Raw genomic sequence first — 24,076 nt, forward strand, 5'->3', positions numbered from 1 at the left:
GGCCTGATCAGTTGCAGCCGATGGAGAGGCTTTGGACCAGCTCCCATGTGAGAATCCTCTTGGAGCTGGTCTGGCCTAAAAAGAGAAACACTGAAAACCCTCGGGGTACAAATGACTGGAGACAGGGCTTTAGCTTTGGTATCCCCAGGTGGTTCCTGGACAAGGTAACTGCTGCGAGCTTGCTGGACCTGGTGCCCGCTGATTGCTAAGGGACACCGCTGATAGGAGTGTGGGTGCTGAGTCATGAATAGGGCTAAAACCTGATTATCTGCCTTCTGATCTTCACTTTCGCAAATGAGATGGTGGAATTAAGGGGCTTTTAATGTGGACTAAAGGTTTTCTTTTTCCTACATAATGGAGGGGCTTACCTTCCTGTGGAAAAACAAAACCCCACACCTTGGGATGGAGAGAATATGAGCTCCCTTCTGCTTTTTGCCCCTGGCTTGCACTCTCCCCCTCTATAAGCCTGCACCATCTGCAGGGCCTTCCCGGAGTGGTCTGTGCCCGGGCTCCTTGCACGCAGACAGGGAGAGCAGGAGGGTTCAAGCACAAGCTCATACTTGCCGTTAAGGAGTCTCATTGAGACCGGGAGTGGGAGGGATGCTAAAAGCCAGAGGGCTGAGGCCTGGGCTGGGGGAACAGTGGGCAGGGAAGAGGCGAAACCTGTTTTGAGCTTTCCTTACGTTTCCTCCCAGCCCCTGCTATTTGCTGCCTGCGATTGCAAGCTGTGCGCGAGGGACCTGAGGATGCTCTGCTAGCGCAGCGAGGCCGAGCGAGCCACCTCCGAGCGGTGGCAGTGACGGAGGCAGCGAGCCATAAGGCGGTTACTCTGGCAGGTGGCTGGCTCCGCAGGTGTTGGGGCAGGGAGAGCTGGGTACTGAGCCGGCAATCAGTAATTCAAGGAGGTGGTCACATGCCCTTGCTGGCTGTCGCAGGATTCCTCTCTCCCCAGCGTCTGGTTACTTCCAGAGATCAAGTTCCAGCCCCTTGGCTGGTGAATTATTAAACTCCAGCGGTGCTCCATTCCCTTTGTACCACGTCTGTGTCTTCCTTCTGTCCTACCTTGCCAGTGACAGGCTCTTTCCATCCAGCCGGCTGTGCAGAAGCAGAGTCCTCCGGACCAGCATAAGCAGCTTGTGCTCTCCTTTGCTCCTTGCTTCTCCGTGGGAGTGGGAAAAGGCTCTGGAGATGGACCTGTCCCACAGATCCACCATCTCCGTCTATAAGGTGAGTGCTGACACCAGAGGCTGCTCCTGTTTGTCTAGGGGAGACGTGTGGGTGGGAGGAGAAGAGCTGTTTTCTGCCAAAGGCTTCCTTAAAGGGTGGACAGCCGAGGGCCGGATCCATCCCCAGGCTGAACTGCAGCAGTTCCTGTGGGCTCTGGGCTGTGTTCGAGAGCAGACGGCTGGTGGGAGGGGAGGGTGGTGTGGGTCTTAAGGCAGATCTGGGAAGGAACTGGGCAACCAGGGTGGTTTGGACATGGAGCATGTTTATGAAGGGTGACATGCCTTGGTTGCCAGTAGGAAGCTGGAGCTCAGTCAGCTGTTTTCCCCTTTGCTGGAAAGAGAAGTCTGATCTCATGAACACTTCCCTACGCACACTGGTGCTGCACCAAGGTGGTGAGGGCTGGGAGAAGGGAGAATTGCTTATTCTAGCCTCTGGTCTTCTCTGCTATAGGTAATAAACACCTTTGATACATACAGCAGGTCAGAGCAGAGACGCTGGTCTGAAGCAGTCCGTCCCTTCTCTTAGCAAGCTGCTGACTCTGGCAGTGCACCAAATCCTGGCCAGGAAAAAGTCGTGTTCATGCCCGGATAATAAGCAGTGGCCCTCACCCCAAAAGGCTCTGGGGTAAGGGGAAAGGCTGCTCGGGTCCCCTTGCAGTTACTCCCCTGTCTGCAGCGGGTGTGGGGCCTTGGGAGAAAGCCATCTTCAGGTGACCACTTGGCTCTCCAGCGAGCTACCTTGCCCTCTGGCATTGTTCCTCTCCCAGCTGGCTGGAGAGGACTCGGGGCAGCTGAAGGTCCCAGCTACCTCCGATGCAGGGAGCTGACTTTGTGTACGGCTGTAAATCACCACGGCCATCCAGCATTGTGGCTGGGGGAGCTCTCTGGGTCCCTGCTGCACCCAGTCAAACTGCAGCGAGAGGGTATTGACCTACTGAGGTCTCTGGGGTGTGGGGAAGGCTGGCGTTAACATGCTTCTGCCTGGCCACAGAGTATCCTGGAGCAGTTCAACCCCGCGCTGGAGAACCTGGTGTACCTGGGGAACAACTACCTGCGTGCCTTTCACGGTGAGTGGTGTCCCACATGGCCCAGGCTCCAGATCGTGCTGCTGCATCCATCCTGGGTGTCCACTGTGCATCAGGAGGGACTGCTGTCACCCAGGGCAAGGCTGCTGGTCCCCACCATGGCATGTCCTCAGCTGCTCTTACTCACTTTTCTCCTGCTCCAGGACCCGCTGCTGTTATTAGGCGCAGATGGGGAGAGACGGGGTGCCCTTGCCTATAGGCGAGGTACCAGGGGGTGGCTGTCCTGCGTGCTGCTTACTGGGGCTCGTGATGGTGAGAAGGCAGGCCAGATCCTTACCTCCCCTCTTCTCCCCTCACAGCATTATCCAAAGCAGCTGAAGTGTATTTTAAGGCGATCGAGAAGATTGGGGAGCAAGCACTGCAGAGCTCCACCTCACACGTGCTGGGTAAGGCTCTCCCGCTCATCATTATCTGTCCTGTGATGAGCCACAGTTAGATTTTTTTGGCCTTCCCCCTTAGCTAGTCCCTTTCTAGGCATTGGGGGAAGGAAGACAGCTCCTCTAAATGGTGTCTCACAGCATCAGGCCCTGTCCAGGCATTAAAAGTCAAATTTATTGTGTATCCTTAATATCCCCCAAGGCCTCAGCACTCTCCCCTGTATCCCTCTGAGATCAATGACTGAGCCCAGGTCCTGGGATGGACCTCCAGTGATGGACCTCTCATGGAAACCAGTCCTTGCTGAGGCATCCTGCCCTGAGAGATGAAGTTTTCATCTTGGAGGAAACATTTTGTTCCTCCTTGCAGGTGTGAGGGAAAAGCCGGAGAGCATGGGCTGACAACAGCTGATGGGGTGTTGTCCTCCTGAGCCTGCAGCCTGCTGAAATGGCAGCTTGGAGCTGAGGGGCTTACGCTCAGCAGTGCAAATAATTCTGCAGCCTAATGTCAGCTGCTGAAAATATGTTCGGGAACTGCTCTGATACTTAACATTTTAGTAAAAGACTTCCAGCAGATGCGTCCCTTCTGCAGACTCCTACCATCATCTGCACCACCCAGCTCACTCTTCTGCTCGCTGTCATCAGTCTCGTCCCTTCACGGTTTCATAAAGCCAACACTGGTGAAGTGGGACTGCACACAGCATCAGCAGCGGGTGCTGTACCTACTTTCCTGTAGGACAGCCAGAACCGTGCACCGTAGCTGGGGTGCCATTGGGGTTGGAAATGGGGCTCGTAGGGGCTGTGGCAGAGCAGAAATCCAGCACCCAGAGCCCATGGCAGAGCCGAGGCTGCCTGCTGGCACCACGGGCTGTAACAGAGTGCTGGTCTGGCAGGTTCATGGGCTGGAGCAATCCCACATTGGCAGTGCCTGGGAAGCAGTGGTGGAGCTGAGCCCTGGGCAGGAAGGCTACCAGCCTCTCTCAGGGTGCAGAGAGCAGTGTGTTGCGATATCTGTTGGACTTTCACACCTGTATATCATCAGCCTGAGTTGCACGCTACTGGTCTGCCTCTTTGGGCGCACAAGGAAATGGCTGCGGGATTTTTCCACCCTCTCCTGTCTCTTTCCCTGAAGGTGAAATTCTGATGCAGATGTCTGACACACAGAGACTACTGAGCTCTGATTTGGAAGTTGTGGTGAGTGATTTTCTTGGGGGCTAGTACAGGTGGGGAAAAAAGGGACTTCCTTAAGCACAGCATGCCAGCATTTGCCCGATTTGCCCCATCTCCCACCCTCTGACATGCCTGCTGGCAGGTGCCTGCCTCCCTGCTATCCCTGTTGCATGTGAAAGAGGCGGTTCAGAGCCGGCGTGCCCAGAGCCTGGCTGTTGTTCAATGTTTGGTGCCGTTGGTGGACTGTCACCACCTCTCCGTGAGTGTGGTGACAGGTGCGCAGTAGACTGAGCAATGCCCGGCTCTGAAGATGTGGGTGGCAGCGGTGGGACAGGAGTGGAAGGGATGCTAACCCTTCCAGACCCTGCTGTTTGTGCCCGTGCCGAAGCTCGGGGGTTAATGGTTGGGTGGGTGCCGACCCCCAGGCTGCAGGGCTGATCCATGGTAGCCCATTTCTGGCTCCTGCATGGGGTCCAGGTGGCAAAGGAGTCACTAGCTCTGGGTTTTGTGAGCTGCCCCTTCACCCCATATGGTGAAGGGACGAGGGTGATGGCTCCTCTGCCTCTTCCAGGCTCAGACCTTCCATGTGGACCTGCTGCAGCACATGGAGAAGAACACCAAAATGGATGTACAGTTCATCAGTGTGAGTGATGAACTCCCTTCTCCTCAGCCCTCCTTGTTTCCCTCTACCCAAGGGCCTTTGCTTGAGCACTTTAGGTGTTTCCTTGACTTTCCTCAGCAGGAGTCAGGGGCCTTATCTTTTTCTCTTGTCATGGGCCAAACCCCCCTAGTTTGGCTGTTGATGGAGAACTAAAGAGGGCAGGCGACTGTTCTCCTTTGTGCAGTGGGACTTGCCGAATGCTTCAATGGAGCTGAGAGACTTGGCACCCCAAAAGCAGAGTTCCCAGCTTCCCCGAACCACAGCCTTGGCAGGGGTGTGGGTCCTGTGCCGTTGTGGCCCAGCTGGCCATGCCGGTGGGTGGTGTCATGGAGGGAGACGGGGGCCTAGGGGCTTGCTCCCAGTGCTGGGGGAGCTGGGTGCCAGTTTTTGCTCCTGAGATCCTGAGGCTCATTAGCACTCTGGGGCCTTTCAAAATGAAGAGAAAGGTAAAGAAAGACTTTTTATAAGAGGTCCAGGTGAAGCCCGATTTCAGGGGGACTCAAATGCTCAACCACCCATCAGAGCAGGACCCCTGCTGCATCACAGTGCAGCTGGGTCTCCAGTTCCTCACCCAGCCTGGTTTCTCCCTGGCAGGAAAGCCAGAAGCAGTATGAGCTGGAGTACCAGCGCAGAGCCACCAACCTGGATAAGTGCATGGCAGAGCTGTGGAGAATGGAGAGGGCCCGTGATAAAAATGTCCGGGAGATGAAGGTGAGCAGCGATTGGAGGAAGGGTAGTTGGAAAAAGAACTGGATGATTTATCTGGAGCCACGACTGATTTCTGAGCAACCTTGTTTTTCCTTAAAAGCCAGGGGGTTGTCCCCAACATTCAAAAGGCAGCAGGCTTATCTGGAAAGGAGAAAACTCCTTTTCTGCAGAGTGCTGTTGACCTGTGCTGCACACTCCTGCCAAGCCCTTGCCTCATTTAGCAAGCCTCAGTGAGCAAGGACTTGGTCCCTGGCACTTTGCTCTAGCTCCTTTGTGCTGCTCCAGCACTGCGAGCGGACTGGGAAGGTGGTAGACACAATGACTCGTTTCACCCCTTCCCCTGCCATGTGTGAACCCACTCTGCCATGTTTACACTGATCCCTTCCTCCCTCTTTCCCCTGTGGCCCAGGAGAATGTGATGCGACTGCGCTCGGAGATGCAGGCGTTCGTCTCTGAGAGCCAGAGGGAGGCTGAGCTGGAGGAGAAACGCCGCTACCGCTTCCTGGCTGAAAAACACCAGATGCTCTACAACACTCTCCTCCAGTTTTACAGCAGGGTACGGCCCTGGCACGCTGGGGAGTGGAGCTGGGGAAGCAGGCAGCATGGCTGGAGGTGGGGCATGCAGGCAGGAGGGAGCCAGGGCTGAGCTGCCCCTTGGGTGAAGTCCATCTGTGCATGGACTGGGCAGGAAACTCTATTTCATTTCTTGCTGTGGGGTCCAGGCTGACTGTACTAGGCTGGGAGAGCATGGCCGGGAGTGAGGATGGTGCTGACATGGGGTTAGTTGGGTGTGTGAGCAATGGGAGAGGGAAGGGCGATGTAGGTGTTTATGGCAGGGTCATTGGGACCACGAGGTCTCTGCTGGAGGATGCTATCCTAGAAATGCACTTCTGTGGGGCTCTGTTTAGCCATTCCCACAAACATAATTGTGGGAATTAACCCACATTAGGTCGCTAACCTAATGCACGTGGCAGCCCTCAGCTCCCTCTGTAGCTGTTCTGCCCTGTCCGTCACCCCCTCTTCTTATGTCTCTCCCCAGGCCCGGGGCGTGATCCAGACCAAGGCGCCACAGTGGAAGGAGCAGCTGGAGGCCACCCGCAACCCCTCAAACAGCCACTCTCAGGGGCTTCTCGCGGCCTCCCATGGCCAGGGGTATCCATCGGGCCGGCTCACCCCCACCCACCTCGAGATGGTGAGGAGCCCACAAGCAGCCTCTGCCTTGGCGGTGGCAAGGCTGCAGCTGCCCCTTTCAGGCTGTAGGGCAAGGTCAGTCCTTGGCCAACTGTGGTACTTGCTACCTTGTCCAGTTTCCTGGCCTTTCCTGGCCGAGATGAAGGGAAGCATGTATATGGGCTGCAATGGGGGAACGTGCTGGGTTTGGCTTCCTGAGAGGAACTGCGTATCTCTCAGAGCATCTTCCGCTTGATGCAGCCTCTGTGGATTCAGCCTCCTTTCCTTCCAACAGCCCCAGAGACCCCTTGGGGACTTTGCTTCTCCCATGACTGGGAGTAGATCCGGCATCTTCTCTTCAGAGCCTCCAGAAATGAGACTGTCTCCTCAACCAGAGCCCCCCAGGCGGCCGCTGCGGAGGACACCATCAGCCAGTATGACCCGTGTCCGGGAGCAATGCTGTGGGGAGACACAGTGGTTGGGCCTCTCTGGGAACAGGGTTGAGTTTGGGGAAGGACCACCACTCTATCAGACCACCGGTTCTCAGCCACATTGCTGGGCATGGTGAGAGGACAGTGCGTATGGGAGCTGGAGAGGGCAAGGCTGAATGAAGCAGGGGGTGAGCACAACCTTCAGAGCAGGGTCCATCCAGGACAAAGCCAGGTTTCCTGGCTGGCTGTGTAAGGGGGGAACCCACAGGTGTGCAATTTTCAAGGTTCCTTGAACCATGAGGGCTGGTTCTTACTGGAGTTCCCATTTTGGTAATGCACCTTCCCTTGCGCTACAAGATTAAATATTACCCTGCCCTACAAAACCCAGCCAGTTACCTCATGTCTCAACTGCTTTTCCTTTCTGAAAAATTTCAGCTTAAAGTGTTTAAAAAAAAAAAAGGGGCAGGGGGAGAGGAAAAATGACCCAAATTCTCAGTTGCTCTAGCAGGGTTGGGAAGAGGGACATCAGCCAGTCTTTTAGCGGGCAGTGCCTGTGCCCTAGACATCTGGCCAAAGAGGACATAGTACAAAGCAAGTGGTTTCAGCTTGAGTTGATTTTCTCCTGCAAGATGAATGTTTTACCCTTTCCCATGCTATGCCCTGCTGCCTGCTTGCAGAGAAAGGCCATCTACTCCTCTAGAATAATTACTTGACTGGGGAATCGCTGGTCCCTTCAAGGCAGCGTGGGTCTAGCAGGAGGATGCTGGGCTCCAGCCAGGCCCCTCTGATGCCTCCCTGCAGGTTTGCTCCCCACCGGCCGTACCTCCCGTTCGGGCTCCTTTGGCGAGGCCAGCAGCGGCAGCGGAGGCAGGAGGAGGAGCGGCACAGCGAGAGTGCAGGCTATCGTGCCCCACGTGACAGGCGCCAACCGGACCCTGCTACGATTTGACCCTGGGGATGTCATCACGGTGCTGATGCCGGACGCGCAGAATGGCTGGCTGTATGGCAAGCTGGAGGGCTCATCCACGTACGTGACTTTGGCACTGTAAACTGGCTTGGCAGGCTGATGCAGGCTTGTCGGGTCTGGAGCTGGGAGGCTTAAGCTCAAAATTATCTCCTCCCTCCCCTCCCAGTGTGGCTTGGGCACTGTCTCACCCACCATCTGGGTGGGACATCGCCATGTCCTCAGCTGTGGGCTGTGCTAGCACAGGGGCTCTCCAAGCCGAGGAGATGTGGTGGGGCAGGGTGAGCATGGATGAGCTGCCTGAGAAAGCTCCAGGGGCTTTGGGTAGAAGAGCCAGGGATGCAGCGACCCCCTCCCGGCTTGCACGACTGACTTGACTCCTGTCATGGGACCCAGCTCAGGGCTGTGAACTGCTGGAGTTACCTGAGAGGCCTGGCATTTCTCAGCTCACACCACAGCTGCCACCACACCCTCCAGTGCAGACAGGGCATGGAAACTGCTGCACCCAGCACTTACTGAATTACTCCCTGTGGCGCTGCTGGCCAACATGTGTGTGCAAAGCCTTCCCTGTTCCACACGGCATCCCTGCACTGTGCTCTGCAGGGAAGCTCACACTCGGATGTGAGATGCGCAAAAGCAGTGCCTTCCTTTTTGGGGGGTTTCTGGGGTGGAGCTGCTTTGCCCTGAGGAGAAGAGATTTCCACAGCTTCCTTGTATGCTGGCCTTGGTGACCACGCTCAGTCAGAGCATTTCGTCCTGGATTGCACCAGGTAGCAGGCATTTTGCATAGCCTCTGAGATAAGCGAGTCCTGCTCCAAGCTCAAGGACTGTCTTGCAATAACCCTGTGCCCCACCTACGTGTGAAAGATGTGCAGAAACCCTGTCACACGTGGTAGTGGCAGCAGCGCCTTGATTCATGTGTGGGATGGGTATGGATCAGGAGTGCTGGGCAGCTGGATCTGAAGAATCACAAACCATGGTTGCCTGGACCTCATTCGTCTCTCTTCCTGTGCCCTAGATGTGGCTGGTTCCCCGAAGCTTATGTCAAGCCTCTGGAAGATGCGAGGGAGATGGAGGAGCCAGCCACCAGGTAACAGGAGAGCAATTGGCCAGGCAGGAGCTGGAGTGGCTCCTGGTAGGTCACTAACACCAGCGGGATGCCTGTTTGGGGTGTGCCCCATGGAGAGCTGCAGTGCTCCCATGCTCGAGCATCTGCTGAGAGCCTCGCCGTGCCCTGAGATCTCACAGGCTGACCCTAGATGGCTCCCCTAACACGTGCAATATCTTCTCAAAGGTGCTTGTGACTGGGCCAGTCCAAGCCATGTGTATTTTCTCCAGAGACATCCCATAGATACATGTTGTGGCTAGCACCTGTGCTGCTCCCTGTTCCTTGCTCTTTGACTCTAAACCCCACTGCCTTCTCCTCTCACTCAGGTCCTTCCCACTGCGAAGCAGTCACAGTATGGATGACATCCTGGACCGTCCCAACACTCCATCCTTTAGCAATTACTGGCCTGCCGCTGCCCAGCCCAGTTTGCCGAAGCCACCTCCCCTCTCGGTGGGTGCCAGCAGTCACCAGAGTGGGGTGGCCACCCCAGTCAGTTCTGGCTCCAAGGTGAGCGCAGGAGAAGTGTGTTCCCCTGTGTGTGTGTGTGTGTGTGTGTGTGTGTGGAGTAGGCCATGTCTGACTTTCATCCTCCAAGGCACACCTTTTCTGTACTGCCCTGTTGAGAAAGAAAAACACCTTCCAGATGTTGGTGTGTGACCTCCTCCCTTTCTGAGCTAAGGGATCTTCTTAGCACTGGCCTTTCTCACCCAGTCTGTTCGCATGCCACCATGTCCTGGTGGCCCCTGCCGGTCAGCCTTGTGTGTGCAGATCCACAGTGCCTGGCTTTACTCCCCCAAGGGACTGCTTTTCTGCCCCTACCCTCTTCATTTCTCTCTCTTTTTGCTCACCAGGGACCCTTCAGTTCAGTCCTTTTCTCCATAACCTCCCAGCCTGATTTCTGGTGGCTCCAGGGCAGCACATCTTTCTGCTAATAGTAGGACCATGGAGTGATCAGGCTGGGCTGGGAGTGGGTGACCAGCTAACAGAGATGCCATCCTTCTTCTCCCTTCAGAGAATGGAGAGGAGTTTCGCAGGGCTCCTCTTCTAAATTCAATCAAGGGTTGGGTTAAAGTCACAGCTGGGGTAGGGGAAAAGCTAGGGAGAAAGGCTGAGAGCACGGCCATTTTGGAGAGCCTTAGAACAAGTTGTGTCCAACCCATGGCTTATGGCTCCACGTATCACTGCTTCCAGCTGTGGGGAATTGACTGGTGAGGACAGTCGAAGTTAAAGTTGAGAACAGTTAAAGATGAGGACTGGCGAGAGGGAAGGACAGTGCTGCCTGCGGGGCGTTTACTTGCTCAGTCTCATAGGAGGCTGGGAAACCTCATCTCTGGTCGCTGGTTCCAGGCCAGTGTGAGGTTGCAAGCAACCAGATGGCTCAAAGGACTGAAAAATGTAACATTGAATTACTCTTTTTTCCCTTCACATCCTGCTCTGTGGTTTCAGGGAGCCTCAGGCTGCACAACACAGAGGGGAACAGGCTCTGCAGCCTATTCCCTCGCTCTGGGTCACTGGTTTCCATCCAGTCCCAGGTCTAAGATGTAGGGATAGACCTGGGATTGAGCAATGAAGCATGTGGAACATTTAGAGTACCGTGGCAGAGAAACTGAGCCTCATTAGAAGTTTGGAAAGACTCAGCCTTGCTCTAAACTTCTGCCCAAGACATCCTCCAGTTGAGCCAGCAGCAAATGGGCGCGTGTTTGACTTCCCAGCTGGAACACAGATAGCCGCACATGGCTTTCTTGTCTGCCACCAGCTACAGAAACCGGTGTACTTTAGCAGGCCAGTTGTCACAGATCCTGCATTATCTACTGGCCAAGAATAAGGGCCACAGGGCCTAGGTCCATCTTTCTCCATCAGGTTGTTCCGCATTTAAGCAGTATGTGGTGTAGGGCAGGGTACAGCCCTACAGCTCTTGAGTTCCCTGTGGATGCAGGAAGCACGTGAAGGCGCTGGTGATCAACTCTTCGCCAGGGTGTGTGGGCAATGTGAGGGGGGCATCTCTGGCTGTGCTGGCAGGGTGAAATGTAGCTCAGTCTGTCACTGTTTGCTGTGCTCTTCAGACATGACACTTTGGGGAGCCGAAGCATCAACTTTCTTCCCCAAGACAAAGGGAGGTCTCCTAGGGGAATAGGGAACCTGTGGTGTAGGGAAAACCCCCACCACAGAAAGCATGGTGTTATCTGTAGCAATGAAGTTGTGGGATTATGCAAAGTTTGAATGAATAAGGAGTCAGAGCCCCATTAATAGGACTTGGGCTCCTAACTCACTTAAGTGTTTTGTGAAATCTTCCTCCGTGTGTGCGGTGTTTCCTGCCCCACTTTTGTCTCGCCATTCCCCTCCCCACCCCAGGTCGCTCACTGCTGCCTTTCTTTTCACTGCAGAAATCAGGAGACCAGCCCCCTGAACTCTTCCCACGGTGAGTGAGGCGTGGAGCTGCGCTCTGGAATCGTCAGACAGGGGGGCATTATTACAATACTATTATTATTTAATCTTTTGGATTATCAAACGTGGGAGGAACAGGGAAGTGTCTGGAGGAAAGCAATGCACAACCCACCTTCCAGGACAGAAGATGGGTCCGCAGAGGTGGGCCATTCTGGCTGACTGGGAAGGCTCTCTCCTACCGCTGGTAGTATGAGGCAGGACCTGAGCACCCTGAGTGGATGGCCAGACCTGCATGCTCCTTCTAATCCGTCTTGGAAGAGCTGCAATAGCAGCTTGCAGCCTGGGCGTGGAGCTACGTGATTCGTGCAGCTCTGCCTGCTTGGAAAGGGCTGAGGCATAAGGGACATGGCTTTTAGCTTTGGTGAGTCAGTCTGTTGAGATGAGACTTGCCATAAATCCCTGTTTTCCTTCCCCCTGCAGCTGGGTTGGTGCCTCCATGTTTCTGGCATGGTGCTGTGGCTTCTTTCTGCTCCGTGACTCCTTGCTCGGAGGGTCAGAGGCCACAAGCGTAGAGTGCTACTGCAAGGGAAAGCCCTTTGCTGGTGTCCCTTCTTCATCCTGTGGAAGAGGGAGGGTGAGCAGCCCTGAGGAGACCTCAAGGGGAACCACATGGGAACCTGCAGCAGGGTGTGTTACGGGGGGAGAAAACATACTCAGCAGCCAGCTTTACCACACTCTCCTCCTTGGCATGGAGGTGGTTGTCCGGCAGGACTAAATAGCCTTTGCTTGGTCAGCGGGACCCCTGCATGGTCTTTGCAGATTTCCTGATGGTTGCCTGTTTCCTTTCCCCTTCCAGAGGTACCAACCCCTTTGCCACAGTCAAGCTGCGTCCCACAGTCACCAACGACCGCTCGGCACCCATCATCTGATGAAGTGGGGCTGCAGACAGCAGAGGATTTCAGCTGGGAAGGGGGAGGCATACAACTGACGGGCTCTGACCCCCAGCTGGGCAGCAACCTAGTGCTACCACTCACGGAGTAACCTCTCTTTTTCCCTCCCTTCCCTCTGGGTGATGGGGACCCATCTCGCCGGGCTGTCTGGCATGCTTTAGCCAGCAGCAGATCCCTGCTGCTCTTTTTGGATTGCCCCTCGTCAGCACTCCCTGTGTGATGTTACTGTACTTGAGTGGGAGAAGTCTGGTGTTACTGGTGTTGGTGGCCTGTGAGAGGGGATGCTGCTGGTCTGGGAGGCGGAGGGACAGGTGGGTAAGATCATCTGCAGCATGGGGCAGTGCTAGCAGGACGAGGAAGGCGAAGCTTTGCTAGCCCTGCTGTGGGCAGAGGACACTGGCCGAATGGTCCCTTTGCTACCAGAAGAATGAACCCCAAAGGGAGGAGGCCACAAGAAGGCTTCCAGCGATGTGGTCTGGCTGACGGGGTCTGCAGCATGCAGCTCTCTGCTCTCGGCCCCTTTGGCAACTGTGTCCCTTTGTAGCAGCATCTGCCCCTTCTCGCCCCTGGCACAGCCCCTTCCCTTGCTGGGCTGCCCTGGGGTAAGGCGGGGGCAGGTGACAGTGCCCAGTGCTGCTGCTCTGCTCCTTTGCCTATTGTCCTGTGGAAAAGATTTGGGTTTTTTTAAAATAAAATGGAGAATGACGCTTCCGTGGCCATCCCAGCAGCTGGGACATCCCCTCAATCAGAGGACGTGGTAGGAGGAGGACATGGAGTCCCTGCCAGCACAGCAGCGATGATGGCTGCCCATGGTCGGGGCGTTGAATGCCGCAGTGCTGTGGCTCCAGCTAGGGTAACCAACAGCCCAGGGGGCCAGGGCAGACATGGAGGGCACCAGGAGGGCTGCATAGCCCCCCGCCGGCCACCCCCGGTCCCCTCAGCTGTCCTGCCACTGGAGGGCAGCAAGCCCCTGCTTCCCCGCTGCCATGTGCGGGCAGGCCCTGCCGGGAGGACGAGGCCCAGCGGCCATCTTCTCCTTGCCCAGGCTGTGAGCCCCAGGGGTGCCCCGGCACAGCTCGGTGTGGGGTGGAAATGCTCTGCCGGACACCTGCGGGGGCCTGTGGCTGCCCCGCCAGCCTGGCCCCACTGTCAGGGGCCAAAGGGAGAGGTGGGGAGGGAGGGAGCGGGAGCAATGGCCAGGGCTTTAGCCGATTAGCCTTATTAATAGAAATTAAACCCTGGCTGTGAGTGCTGCAAAGCCCCCCCGCACCCCGCCTGCCCTGCTAGCAGCAAGGCACAGCAGTGGGGGCTGAGGGGCTTTGGGGGTTTACAGCCTGCGCCTTCCTCCCCACCCCGAAATCCCACCTAGGGCGAGCCTCGGCCCCCTCCCTGGCGGTAAAACAGGTTCCCCCGTGCATGGCTGGAGAGTGGCTTGTCCCTGGCGCCCAGCAGACATCCTCCTGGGTGGCAGCTGCTGAGGGGTTTCGTTTTGGCGGGGGGTGGTGAGCGAGCTCCCAGGAGTGGGCTGGATCCCACCCTTCCAGCCACGGACAGCAGCGATTCCTTGGCCGGTCCACCTTGTCTTCACTCTCTGCTGGGCGCACGCCCTGCAGAACCACACCAGCGCTTCTCCATCCTTCTGGCTGGTGGCTGAGGAAGTGGTGGGGGGGCTTCAAAAGCAGCCCCTTCCCCCATTGTGCCCCCTATTAAAGCATGGGCCCGTGCCCTCATCCTCCACTGCCCCCCTCCCCAGCACCCTCCCTCCTGGCTGGGTCCATCACCAGCACCTCCCGCCCTCGCCCCGCTTCCTCCTGCCTCAGCCCCTCCGAATCTGCCCCCCGCCAGCCTGCCCCGCTCTGCTGGGGGAAAGGCGAGGAGCCCCTTGGCAGCGGGATTACCGGGGATTCAGGCCGCGGCAGGCAGCCACCTCCTCCCCATTGGCTGGAAAAGCCTCTTAAAAGTGGAGAAGTGCTTTCTGCCTGCTCAGCACCCGCCGGTCTCTGCCGACCTGAAACCATAAGTGGCTGCTGACCCACTTCCACCCTGGGAGCTCCGTGGGGCACTACCTGCACCCGCAGGAGGCAAGAGGGTCCCCCGTGTGGGGCGTCCCCCTGGATTGGCCACGGGCGGCTTTGCTGGGCAGCATCGGAGCTGAAGGAAAGCAGGTTGAGAGGGAGATTAGCTCTCTAGTGAGGGCGTAGCTGCCCCGAAAGAAGGAGCGGGGCACAAGAGACCGCTCAACGGGTGCTGGATTCCTGCAGGCATCGCCCCGTGCCCAGCTGACGGCGTGCCCACCATGGAGCAAAGAGCCAGCGGGACCATCTAACCAGGTGCCCTCATCCAGAGCCGGGAACTGCCAGCTGGAGGGAGAAGGGAGCACTGTGGACAGGTCCCCTCAGCCCTCGGAGGCTCAGCCCGTGCCCGGGAGATCGTCGCTTTGTTGTGCAGGTCAGTGGCGTGGGGGGATGCTTGTATCCTGACACTGGCTGTCGATGGGACAGCTTGTCCCAGGCCCTTACTCATTTAATTCTCCAATGAGTGCTTTCCTAGGGTGTTGTCTGTGGGCTGGGGAGGCTGGTGGCATGAATTGTGGCCCTTGTATTTAATAAACAGACTCCTCCACCCCATCTGTACTATGTAGAGGTGCAAGGAGCCATCCCAGTATTCATGTGGACCCTCCTGGATGCAGCTTGCCTGGCACAGCAGGGCTTTGCTGGGCATCATCCAGCACTGACTGCTCTGTGCTCTGTGCGCATCCAGAGACTGGCAGCCATGGCTGGACCTGTTGTGGCCTTTGCCCTCCCAGCCTGGGCTGGTGACTTCTGGTGTCAGTGCCAGTCTTCTCCTGGCACCCACCTACAGCTAGCTCTGGCAGTGCCTGCTCTGGGCCACCTGCGTTATGGTGCACAGGGAAGGGCAGGTGCCCATGCTGATGAGCTTTTAGGTGCATGTGAACTTACCCATGGTATTTTTACCTGTGAATAAAGCTCCTTAACTGAGAAGAGAATAATAGCAAGCTGTAGAGCGTGCAAAGGCAGGTGCAGAGTACACGGTGTGACCACCGTGTGCAGCCGTGAGCAGAAGACCCAACGTATGCGCCATGGTGTTAGGAAAGAGGCAGCTCTGAACTAACTGCCTGGCTCAGAGCTAGGATAAATCTCCAGCAGAGCTATGCTATAGCATATTGGCTTTGGAGGCACCTCCACAGGTGAGCTCCTCTGGTACACCTCATCTTTTTCAGGCAAGATCTAGCTGCAGGCAGGTAAAAGCCCCTTCATGCCTTGCTGTACAGTTATGTAGCGCTGAGCAAGTGGCTCCTGCAGAGGTACTCATCCAGCTCCAAACTCAAACAGTACTGATGGATATTCGTCTAATGTGCTCTTCAAAATCAGATGCCATTGACTCATCATTGACATGCGATGCTACAGAAATCTCTGAAGAACATGCCACAGATGGACAAATATTTTCTTGCCAGGAAGCTGGAGGGAAAAAAAAAAAAAAAAAAGATGAGTTGCAATGGTTTGATTGATTCATTTGATTTGTGGTGCAGGATGAGATCAAGAAGAGCAAGGCTGGGAGAGGGGCTTGGATAAAAAGGCTCAGGATGTGTTTGGTGTCAGTCGCTCTTATTTGAGGCAGCTATGTGCAGCAGATGGTGCAGTGGTGCAGCACCAGCACTGATGGAGAAATCGTTGCGCTTTTGCGGCAGGTCACGTTTTGTACAGCTGTACCTAGCTTGTTGGTCAGGTGGAGCTGGGAGAGGAGCAGCAGGTGGGTAACGGCAGAAGCTGAGTGAGACAGTTCAGTCTGGCTGTCCTGGTGCCAGTCATCCAGATAACACCAGAAGGGGTGTGAGGAGGGAGGTATGGGTGTCTGGAGAGTGTATAATGAATCTTTTCTTCCTTGCAATGATTCTTTGCCTTGAAAATGTCTTTATAGCACCCTATTCTCAGTTCACGCCTCTGTCCCTTGCCACAGTCCCTGAGACCTGGGCTGGGGGAGGGGAGAGACTGGAGTAGCCTGTACCAGCCCCTGTGGTTCAGCCTGAGAGTTGTTAGGATATGGCCATCCACACTCAGAGCCAGATCCTGCTCCCTTTTTTCATGTCTGATGGGGTCCTGAAAGTTTAGGGATCTCTGCTGTAGGGACTTGTGGCGGTGGCAGATGTCTGGGTGCTGCCATGAACAAACCGCTCAAGTGTTTTCAGGAGCAATAGTTCCCTGGGGAGGGGAAGGAGGGAGACCGCTGCGGGTGGCTGGTGACTCCAATCCCACCCTTCCCTCCATAGGTCAACCTTGGCTCGGGCACCTGACTAAAACCAACCAGCCAAGACCAGTGTGTGCCTCCTTACGTTGATGTATTGTGGGTGTAGGTGCCACGTCCCTTGCAGAGGGGTCCAGAACGGGTCTAGTTGTCTTGTCTTGCAAGTGTCTCCTCCAGCACCCCCTAAACCGTAGTTTCAAACCTCTCTCAGAGCACTTCCCAGCCCTGTTTCCAGCCTTGTCTTTGCATGCTGAACCTCCTGCAGCCTAAGCAAGACCAGTCTCTCTCTTTTTCTGCAAGATTGAGGTGTATTACAGGGTAGAACCATCTCTTGCCAAGCAAGGGCCCTTTGCCTGGACTCTGCCCCAGGCTGTGCCATCCGTGTTTTTGCCTAAAGGATTTGCACTCGTTTAACCTGCAGAGCAAAAGGAGTGCTATGGGAATCAGGGCAAGTCATCCTCATTGCTTGGAGGACACGAAGAAGAGGGACTGCCTTGAGAAATGCATCCAGAATCAAAGCTCCCAGGTGCTAGCCCTGTGTGTACCGTCCATAAGAGTGTCCTTGTCCCCTTGGCAGTCTCCAGTCAGCATGTGACTACAGGCATTTCGCATGACTGCCAGTGCCAAGGGATGGGGACGTTGCCGCCATTTCGTGTCCTTCAGCCAAGGGAGGCGGGAGGAGAGAGGACCCATGTTGGGGGTGTACTGCCAGCAGGATGGTGGTAGGGCAACCCAGACCCGGCAAAGCCCAGTTCAGGCAGGGAGAAAGCCCGCCTGCTTTCTAATGCCTGTCTGATGCTACTTAGGAGCATCTATAATCAAAGGCCACTGATGCTTTTGCATACAAGTGTGAAAATAAGCCTGGATGACCAAGAAACTGAGGCCAATGGTGCCAGAAGGGGTACGGCAGAGATGTGGTGCCTGGGGGAGAAATGAGAAAAACATCCCCACAGCAGCCAGCTGGAGCAAAATTCCTGGGCAGCTTAACAGCCCCGAGAGCGACTCACAAGACATCCACTCTAATTCCCTCCTTCTCCCCGCTTAGGCTTTGTTCCGGCCCCTCCATGTAGGTACAAAGCCCTAATCTCTCTGGCATGCAAATAACCAATGCCACCGGTTTGCCTATGCTCTCCCCCTTCACCCATTTCCCAAATCTGGCCCCTCACGGTGGGGAAGGGAGGGCGAGGGAGAAGAGGCCTCCCAGAAGAAAGCACGGCAGGGTTAATGGACCTCCTGTGCTCCACTGCTGGAAGTGTCTGTAGCAGGGCAGGTCCTGGATGGCTCCCAGCTGGAGCAGACTGGGTGAGGAGAGGCTCAGAGGAAGATCTTTGGAACCCAGCAGGGTTCATGTTGCTGGCTCTAACCTCACACCAGCCTGCAGGCAAGGCTGGATATGGAGCAAGCGGGGTTCTGCAGATCCTGATGCCCCACCACATCAGATGCAGCTCTCCAGTCTCATCTGGGAGCTGTGACCCTGCTTGGCTGCATCTGACCAGGGTTTACAGAGCTGTGGGCTGCCTCGAGCTCAGGGGGACCTTCCCACCTCTGCCCAGCTGTGGCTTGACCTCACACCCTGTAGCAATCCTGCCTTGCCTGGCAGGATGAAGGTGCAGAGAGATGATGTGGTCACCCAGTGAGGCTCTTGGAGCTTGGAGATGGTGGGCATGGAGAGAAACCTTGTAGTAAATGTTTGCCTGCTGTGCTCTTCTCTTCTTGCAGTGCCTGGAGATTTCTCTCTCTCTCTCTCTCTCTGTTGCCCTACCTGCTCCTGCTCTGCCTTTCCCCTCCCAGGCTAGACAATGGGGAGAGCTGACCCAGAGGAAGGACAGCTCCCAGCTCCCGTGAAACCCCCGGATGGTGGCTGGGGCTGGATCGTGCTCTTCGGCTGCTTTGTCATCACTGGCTTCTCCTATGCCTTCCCGAAAGCTGTCAGTGTCTACTTCAAGGAGCTCATGAAAGATTTCCACGTGGGCTACAGTGACACAGCCTGGATCTCCTCCATCATGCTGGCCATGCTCTACGGGACAGGTGATGCTTGGATACGCTCCCCCCTCCCCAACTTGTGCCTTCCCCTGCCCTGCTATGGGCCCGGACTCTCCTCACGCTCACTGGCCTGGTCATGAACCAACATGCAGAATACAATTGTCCCACCACTTCTCTTCTAGAAGTGTGCTGTATTTCATGTCCCCGTTTCCTCTGCCCTAGGAGACCTCAGGGGTCACCCCACCTGCCTCTCAGACAGTTGACATGGGGTTTGCTCCCATTGCTGAAGTGCTCCCCCTATCACACCAAACGCCTCTTGCTCCCAGGGAACAGGGGGCTGAAGGCAGGGCATGCAGAGGTCTCCACGCCGCAGCCTCTCTCCGTCGGCCTGGCCCAGCGGATGTGTATCTAAGCAGCCAAGCGGTGACCTCCGTCATTAGTGTTTCATCTTCTCCGAGTGCCCTGCTTGGGCTGGCTGCCCCTTCCCAGTTGTCTTGTCTCCTTCTGGTCTCCTACTCTGTCTCCTCTGCTTCCTCCCAGGACCAGTATGCAGCATCATGGTGAACCAGTTTGGCTGTCGGCCAGTGATGCTCATCGGTGGGCTGCTAGCTTCCTCTGGGATGATCCTGGCATCTTTTACCACCAATATCATTGAGCTTTATCTGACAGCTGGTGTGCTGACAGGTGAGAGCCCCAGGAGTTTGCGGGGGGGACACAGACTTAGCTGGGGAAGAGCCAAGACCATGTTGTATCTCCCTTTAGCATTGCCATATTAGCATCAGGTCTCCCCTCACCTATTCGCACCTGCTCAAAGAAGGCATCTAGTCCTGAATGTTGCACCTGTGGGAGATGCATCTGCTGGATCTAAACAGGCAGGGCCTGTGGTCGAGGGGAGAGGGACAGAAGAAATGTAAGTGATGCTCAGCAATCATGGCAACTAGGGTGGCATCAGTATATAGTGGTAGGGGAGAGAGGCAAAGTTCCTGTTTAAGGCACAGGCCCTGTCTAAACATGGCCACAGTTAGCTGATTCAAACAATACACTTCAGGTAGACAGGCTGTTTTATCCCATCTTCCCCGTGGGCAACCCACCAACATGAAGGAGCAGAGGCTTGTGAGGAACACATGAATCCCATCATGGGACTTCAGGACTAGGATAGTCTGAGGGGAGTTTTCAGCTTGTTGCAAACCACATCTCATGTTCTTGCACTCCCTGTCTCCCTCCTGGCTCTCACCCTTACATAGGTCTGGGTATGGCGTTGAACTTCCAGCCATCACTGATCATGCTGGGCACCTACTTTGACAAGCGTCGCCCTCTTGCCAATGGACTGGCTGCCGCTGGGAGCCCTGTCTTCCTTTCCTCCCTCTCTCCACTGGGGCAAGTGCTGCTGGAGAAGTTTGGTTGGCGAGGAGGGTTCCTTATCATGGGGGGCCTTCTGCTTAACTGCTGCACTTGTGGGGCAGTCATGAGACCCCTGGATATGGGCATGAGGCGGAAGATGGAGAAAGCTCAGGACAAATACGAAGCCAAGGAGATGCTGCCCATAGGAGGGAAATCAGAGGAGGGAATCAGCACCACTGATGGAACCAAGAAAGCCAAGAAAGCCAAGAAGAAACCCAAGAAAGGAAAGAAGCTTTTGGATTTTAGTATCTTTTCCAACCGAGGCTTTATCATTTACACTATTTCAAAGTTCATCCTGGTCTTGGGTCTCTTCGTGCCCCCCATATTGCTGGTCAACTATGCCAAGGACACAGGCGTACCAGACACAGAGGCTGCATTCTTGCTCTCCATCATTGGTTTCATAGACATCTTCGCCCGCCCAGCCTGTGGCATGGTGGCAGGGTTGAAGTGGGTCCGCCCTCACGTGGCGTACCTGTTCAGCTTCTCTATGCTCTTCAATGGCTTGACAGATATCTGCAGTGCCAGGGCTAGCAATTACACAGGGCTGGTCATCTTCTGCGTCTTTTTTGGCATCTCTTATGGCATGGTGGGGGCACTGCAGTTCGAGGTGCTGATGGCCATCGTTGGCTCCCAGAAGTTCTCCAGCGCCATCGGTCTGGTCCTACTTATCGAGGCTTTCGCTGTGCTCATCGGTCCACCCTCTGCAGGTAGGTCTCTTACTGCAAAACACAGGAGATTATTAATTTGGCTGCCATTCCATGGTATTGCAGGTATTGGGCATGGGCACAGTACTTGAAGAAAGACCCTATTTCTCCACTTCAAATTTCCTCTAGAAGCTGAGATGTGAAGTGAGAGCTCCCAGTCTCACTCCATGCACCACAACATTGAATCTGAGCAGGGGCAGAAGATGGCAAGTGATGTTTCTCTCTCTGCTTTGCTTAGAGACCTTAGCGATGGCAGGCATACAGAGCTTTCCAGAGTGGCATGACTTCCAGCATCCCTCAGTCCTGATCACTGGCACTTCACTCCATTTCATGTGGGGATCCAGGTCTCCGCCTTCATGGCAAACGTTGCATAAAATCATGTTATGGGTAGGGTCAGGCACATGCTGCAGGCAAACCTTTGAGAGTCTTCAGTAGGACAAGGCAAGGATCGTTCAAGTTCTCCTTGGTGTCCATGGCCTTTTGATTGGTGCTGTGAATAATGATCTCAATTTCTGTTGGCCCCAATCCCAAGGCACAGGCGTTTTGGTATCAATTGAGTCAAAACAGTTTGTAGAGCCACCTGAGGCATTTTCTGTTACTTTTTTTTTAAGAGGATTAAGACACTCACAGCTTCTCAACCAGTCTAGTCTAGGCCACACTCCCTGGTAAGGTCCATGTCCTGCAAACAGCCCATAAACAAGCTGTTGAATGGGGAGAAACCTTTCACCCGAGAGCTTGGTGTAGGTTACTGTTAAGTGTCTGATCAGAGCTGAGAAAGCCAAATCATGCCAAAGGCTTATTTCCAAATGAAGTGCAGTTCCCTGGATGTGCGATTTGCAAGGAAGGGTTAGGGACAGACCATGGGCAAATCCCCGGGCAGGAACCACTCCGTTGCTTCCTGCACTCCCTTCAGCTGCAACACGTGGGCTAAAGGCCATCAGTGAAGACTTCTGCGTGAATGACCTTTTTTCCCCAGCACGTACCACCAGTTATGAGCAAAACCTACCCTCAGCAACTCCACCCAGCTCTCGGGTAAAAATTGGTGGCCAAGAGAAGACCCTCTTGATGCTAACAATAATTCATGTCCCATCTTACAAGCTGTGGGGCAGTCAGCAGTCCCAGGCCAGGGACGGTAAAGAAATATGTGTCTCGGAGGCAGCTGCAGAGAGATCATGGAGGGAGAGGGGGATTTAACAGACACCAGCAGATGGTGATGGGGGACATCCCTTAGCCCTCCTGCCTCAGTTCAGCTGTGCCTTGGCACTGTGCAACACTCACAGTGGGATGCAGACGGTGCGGGGTCACCGAAGAACGGTGTTGGGGCGAGCCAAGTCATGGTTCCCACCTTCCCCTCAGGGGGACCCACTGCTGCAGGACCCCCCTGGTACGGGAAGCCTGAGCGTGCTGGCAAACCTGACAGCTCGGACTCGGGGGAGCAGTGCTCAGCTGGAAGAAGAGAGTTGAACAAAGTGGCTTTGTTTGGTGTAATCCTCCTGAGCTGCTTCCCACTCCGTGGGGCTGAGGGAGTTTGGCACAGGATAAGCTGCACGCACACACACACACACACACGCGCGCGCGCGCGCGCGTGCGCACAGGATCCTTGCTCGCCATCCGGCTTGGGTGAACAGGGGCATGTTCATCTGAGGAGGAATTCGCCGCATGCCTCCCATGACTGCTCCGGGAGGCACCTCAGCATGCCCTGGGGCTGGTTTCAGGCCGTGCACCGTGGCGCAGCAGGGACCGGGGGTCACGTGCGCAGTCAGGAGCAGCTGCTCAGGCTCCCCAGCACCACGGACTGGGAACCCTCCCTCCATTGCCGGCCCCGGTGCATTCAGAAGATACACTGAGAACACCTCTTCGGCAGAGAAATCACCAGGTGTGGGCCAACTGAAGGGATTTCTCTGCTGAAGAGATGTTTCTTCTCCTCCTCTGAATGCTTTCCTGACATAATAGCTTAAGAAACAGCAATGCCTCTCAAATTTTTTTCTTTTCTGAGACTGGACAAGCCAAGTCCTCAGAGGCTCATCTCACCTTGGCAAGAAGAAGATGGGCCACCATGACACAAGACCATGACATCAGTATGTCACAATTATTTAATCTTGTCCAAACAAGGGAAAGCACCAGCCCTGCACTCTTATAGTATTTTCCTTCTTGTACAGTGTGGCTTTTGCCCAGGGTGATTTTTCGATATTCAGGCTTCTTGCTCTTCCCTTGAGAAATGGGTCCTTAGCCAAATGCAGGTGCTGCCTGCCTGTGCTGGGCTGCCCATGCAGGAGTGCGTAGGCTGAGGCCAACTGTCTCATTTCTTCTCCAACTGCCAGGCCGCTTGGTCGATGCTCTCAAGAACTACGAGGTGATCTTCTACCTGGCGGGCTCAGAGGTGGTGCTCTCTGCTCTCTTCCTGGCCATGGCCACCTACTGCTGCCTGAACCGAGGGAAGAAGAAGGAGCCTCCCCCGCACAAGAACTCCTCTGCGGGTGGCGGGAGCGACACCGAGGAAGCAGAGTCCGACGTGCAGGAAGCCGAGGAGCACAGCAGCAACAACCACCAGCCAGCCCACAGCACCGACAACGCCGTGGTGGTGGCCAGCGAGGAGGCCAACCACGTGGCAGAGGAGCAGAGTGGGGAGGGAGGCGGGTGTCCCGAGGGGGATGGGGAGGTGTTAGCACGAGATGGCTGCAACACTGACCAGACGGTGGAGAGGGACAGTTTTTAGCTGGAGCAGAGGAACAGGGATGTATAAAACGGGCCTTGTTCGCATGCACCTCAGCATGGGCGGGTAGGTGGGATACGGGGTGGAGAAAGTTGAGACAAAAGCAGATGTAAGAAGAGGGAGAGGTATAAGAATAGCTGGTCCTTATGTACATATGTCCACATACCTACCCAGTGATACATCTGCTTGCATCCTGCACCCATGCTGGTACAACACAGGCTCACAGCAGCCCAAACACCAAAAAGAGAGAAGAAAAAAAAAAAAAAATCTTTCCTCACTTCCAAACCAGCCCTGGAGAAAGTCTTTTGAAGAGGCTGCCAAGGACTCTCCTTTTCCTTCTGCATTGTCACAGTACAGAACACAAACAATTAGAGACTCTCTGTAATCAGATCTGGTACGCTTTGGTCTGGTGTCAGTGTTTCCTCTGCCCCACTTCCACGGTCGGGATAGGGCCAGGCTAGCCGGCAGTAGGTTTAGGAGATGGTGTAATTCATAGCTGTCATCCAGGCCGCCTCCAGCTGCAGCCAGCGTGGTGGGTAGACTGCATTTCCCTGAATACCTCCCTCGGGCACTGCCAAACTGGTGGGATGCCGGCTCCAACCACCTCCATCTGGAGCATCTTTTGTGGGCGGTAAAGCCGGGGCAGTGACCCATGCTGCTGCTTTTCCAAGTAGGGAAGCGCTGGGTTAGAGGCCACTGCTGAGGTGCAAGAAGAATTCATCTAAGACAGACTAATGCCATTAGGTGAGCAGCCATGAGATGGAGCCTCGCCGACAGGAA

At 55.5% G+C, this 24,076-nt stretch overlaps 2 protein-coding genes across 3 annotated transcripts; both read left to right on the forward strand.

The window, feature by feature from the left end:
- The first annotated feature begins 25 nt into the window (after positions 1-25).
- On the forward strand, positions 26-12,939 carry BAIAP2L2 (BAR/IMD domain containing adaptor protein 2 like 2). The gene is made up of 15 exons (XM_009475198.2): positions 26-164; positions 1,092-1,227; positions 2,218-2,293; positions 2,611-2,697; positions 3,818-3,879; positions 4,427-4,498; positions 5,111-5,227; positions 5,634-5,780; positions 6,264-6,416; positions 6,690-6,828; positions 7,627-7,852; positions 8,808-8,879; positions 9,224-9,404; positions 11,282-11,316; positions 12,139-12,939. Exons 1-15 carry the CDS (start codon positions 112-114, stop codon positions 12,209-12,211), a joined length of 1,629 nt encoding a protein of 542 aa, XP_009473473.2. The 5' UTR covers positions 26-111; the 3' UTR covers positions 12,212-12,939.
- On the forward strand, positions 12,474-23,405 carry SLC16A8 (solute carrier family 16 member 8). 2 transcript variants are annotated; one of them, XM_009475196.2, is made up of 6 exons: positions 12,474-12,543; positions 14,494-14,680; positions 18,215-18,523; positions 19,019-19,162; positions 19,723-20,586; positions 22,905-23,405. In XM_009475196.2, exons 3-6 carry the CDS (start codon positions 18,295-18,297, stop codon positions 23,297-23,299), a joined length of 1,632 nt encoding a protein of 543 aa, XP_009473471.1. In that variant the 5' UTR covers positions 12,474-12,543; positions 14,494-14,680; positions 18,215-18,294; the 3' UTR covers positions 23,300-23,405. The 2 variants fall into 2 exon arrangements, with proteins under 2 accessions (XP_009473471.1, XP_087624242.1); XM_087768116.1 differs by having other exon boundaries at positions 18,287-18,523.
- The last annotated feature ends 671 nt before the right edge of the window (positions 23,406-24,076 follow it).

The sequence above is a fragment of the Nipponia nippon genome, unplaced genomic scaffold (assembly GCF_047370975.1).
Source record: "Nipponia nippon isolate SJK-2023a ecotype South Korea unplaced genomic scaffold, ASM4737097v1 scaffold_3, whole genome shotgun sequence".
NCBI classification, from domain to species: domain Eukaryota; kingdom Metazoa; phylum Chordata; class Aves; order Pelecaniformes; family Threskiornithidae; genus Nipponia; species Nipponia nippon.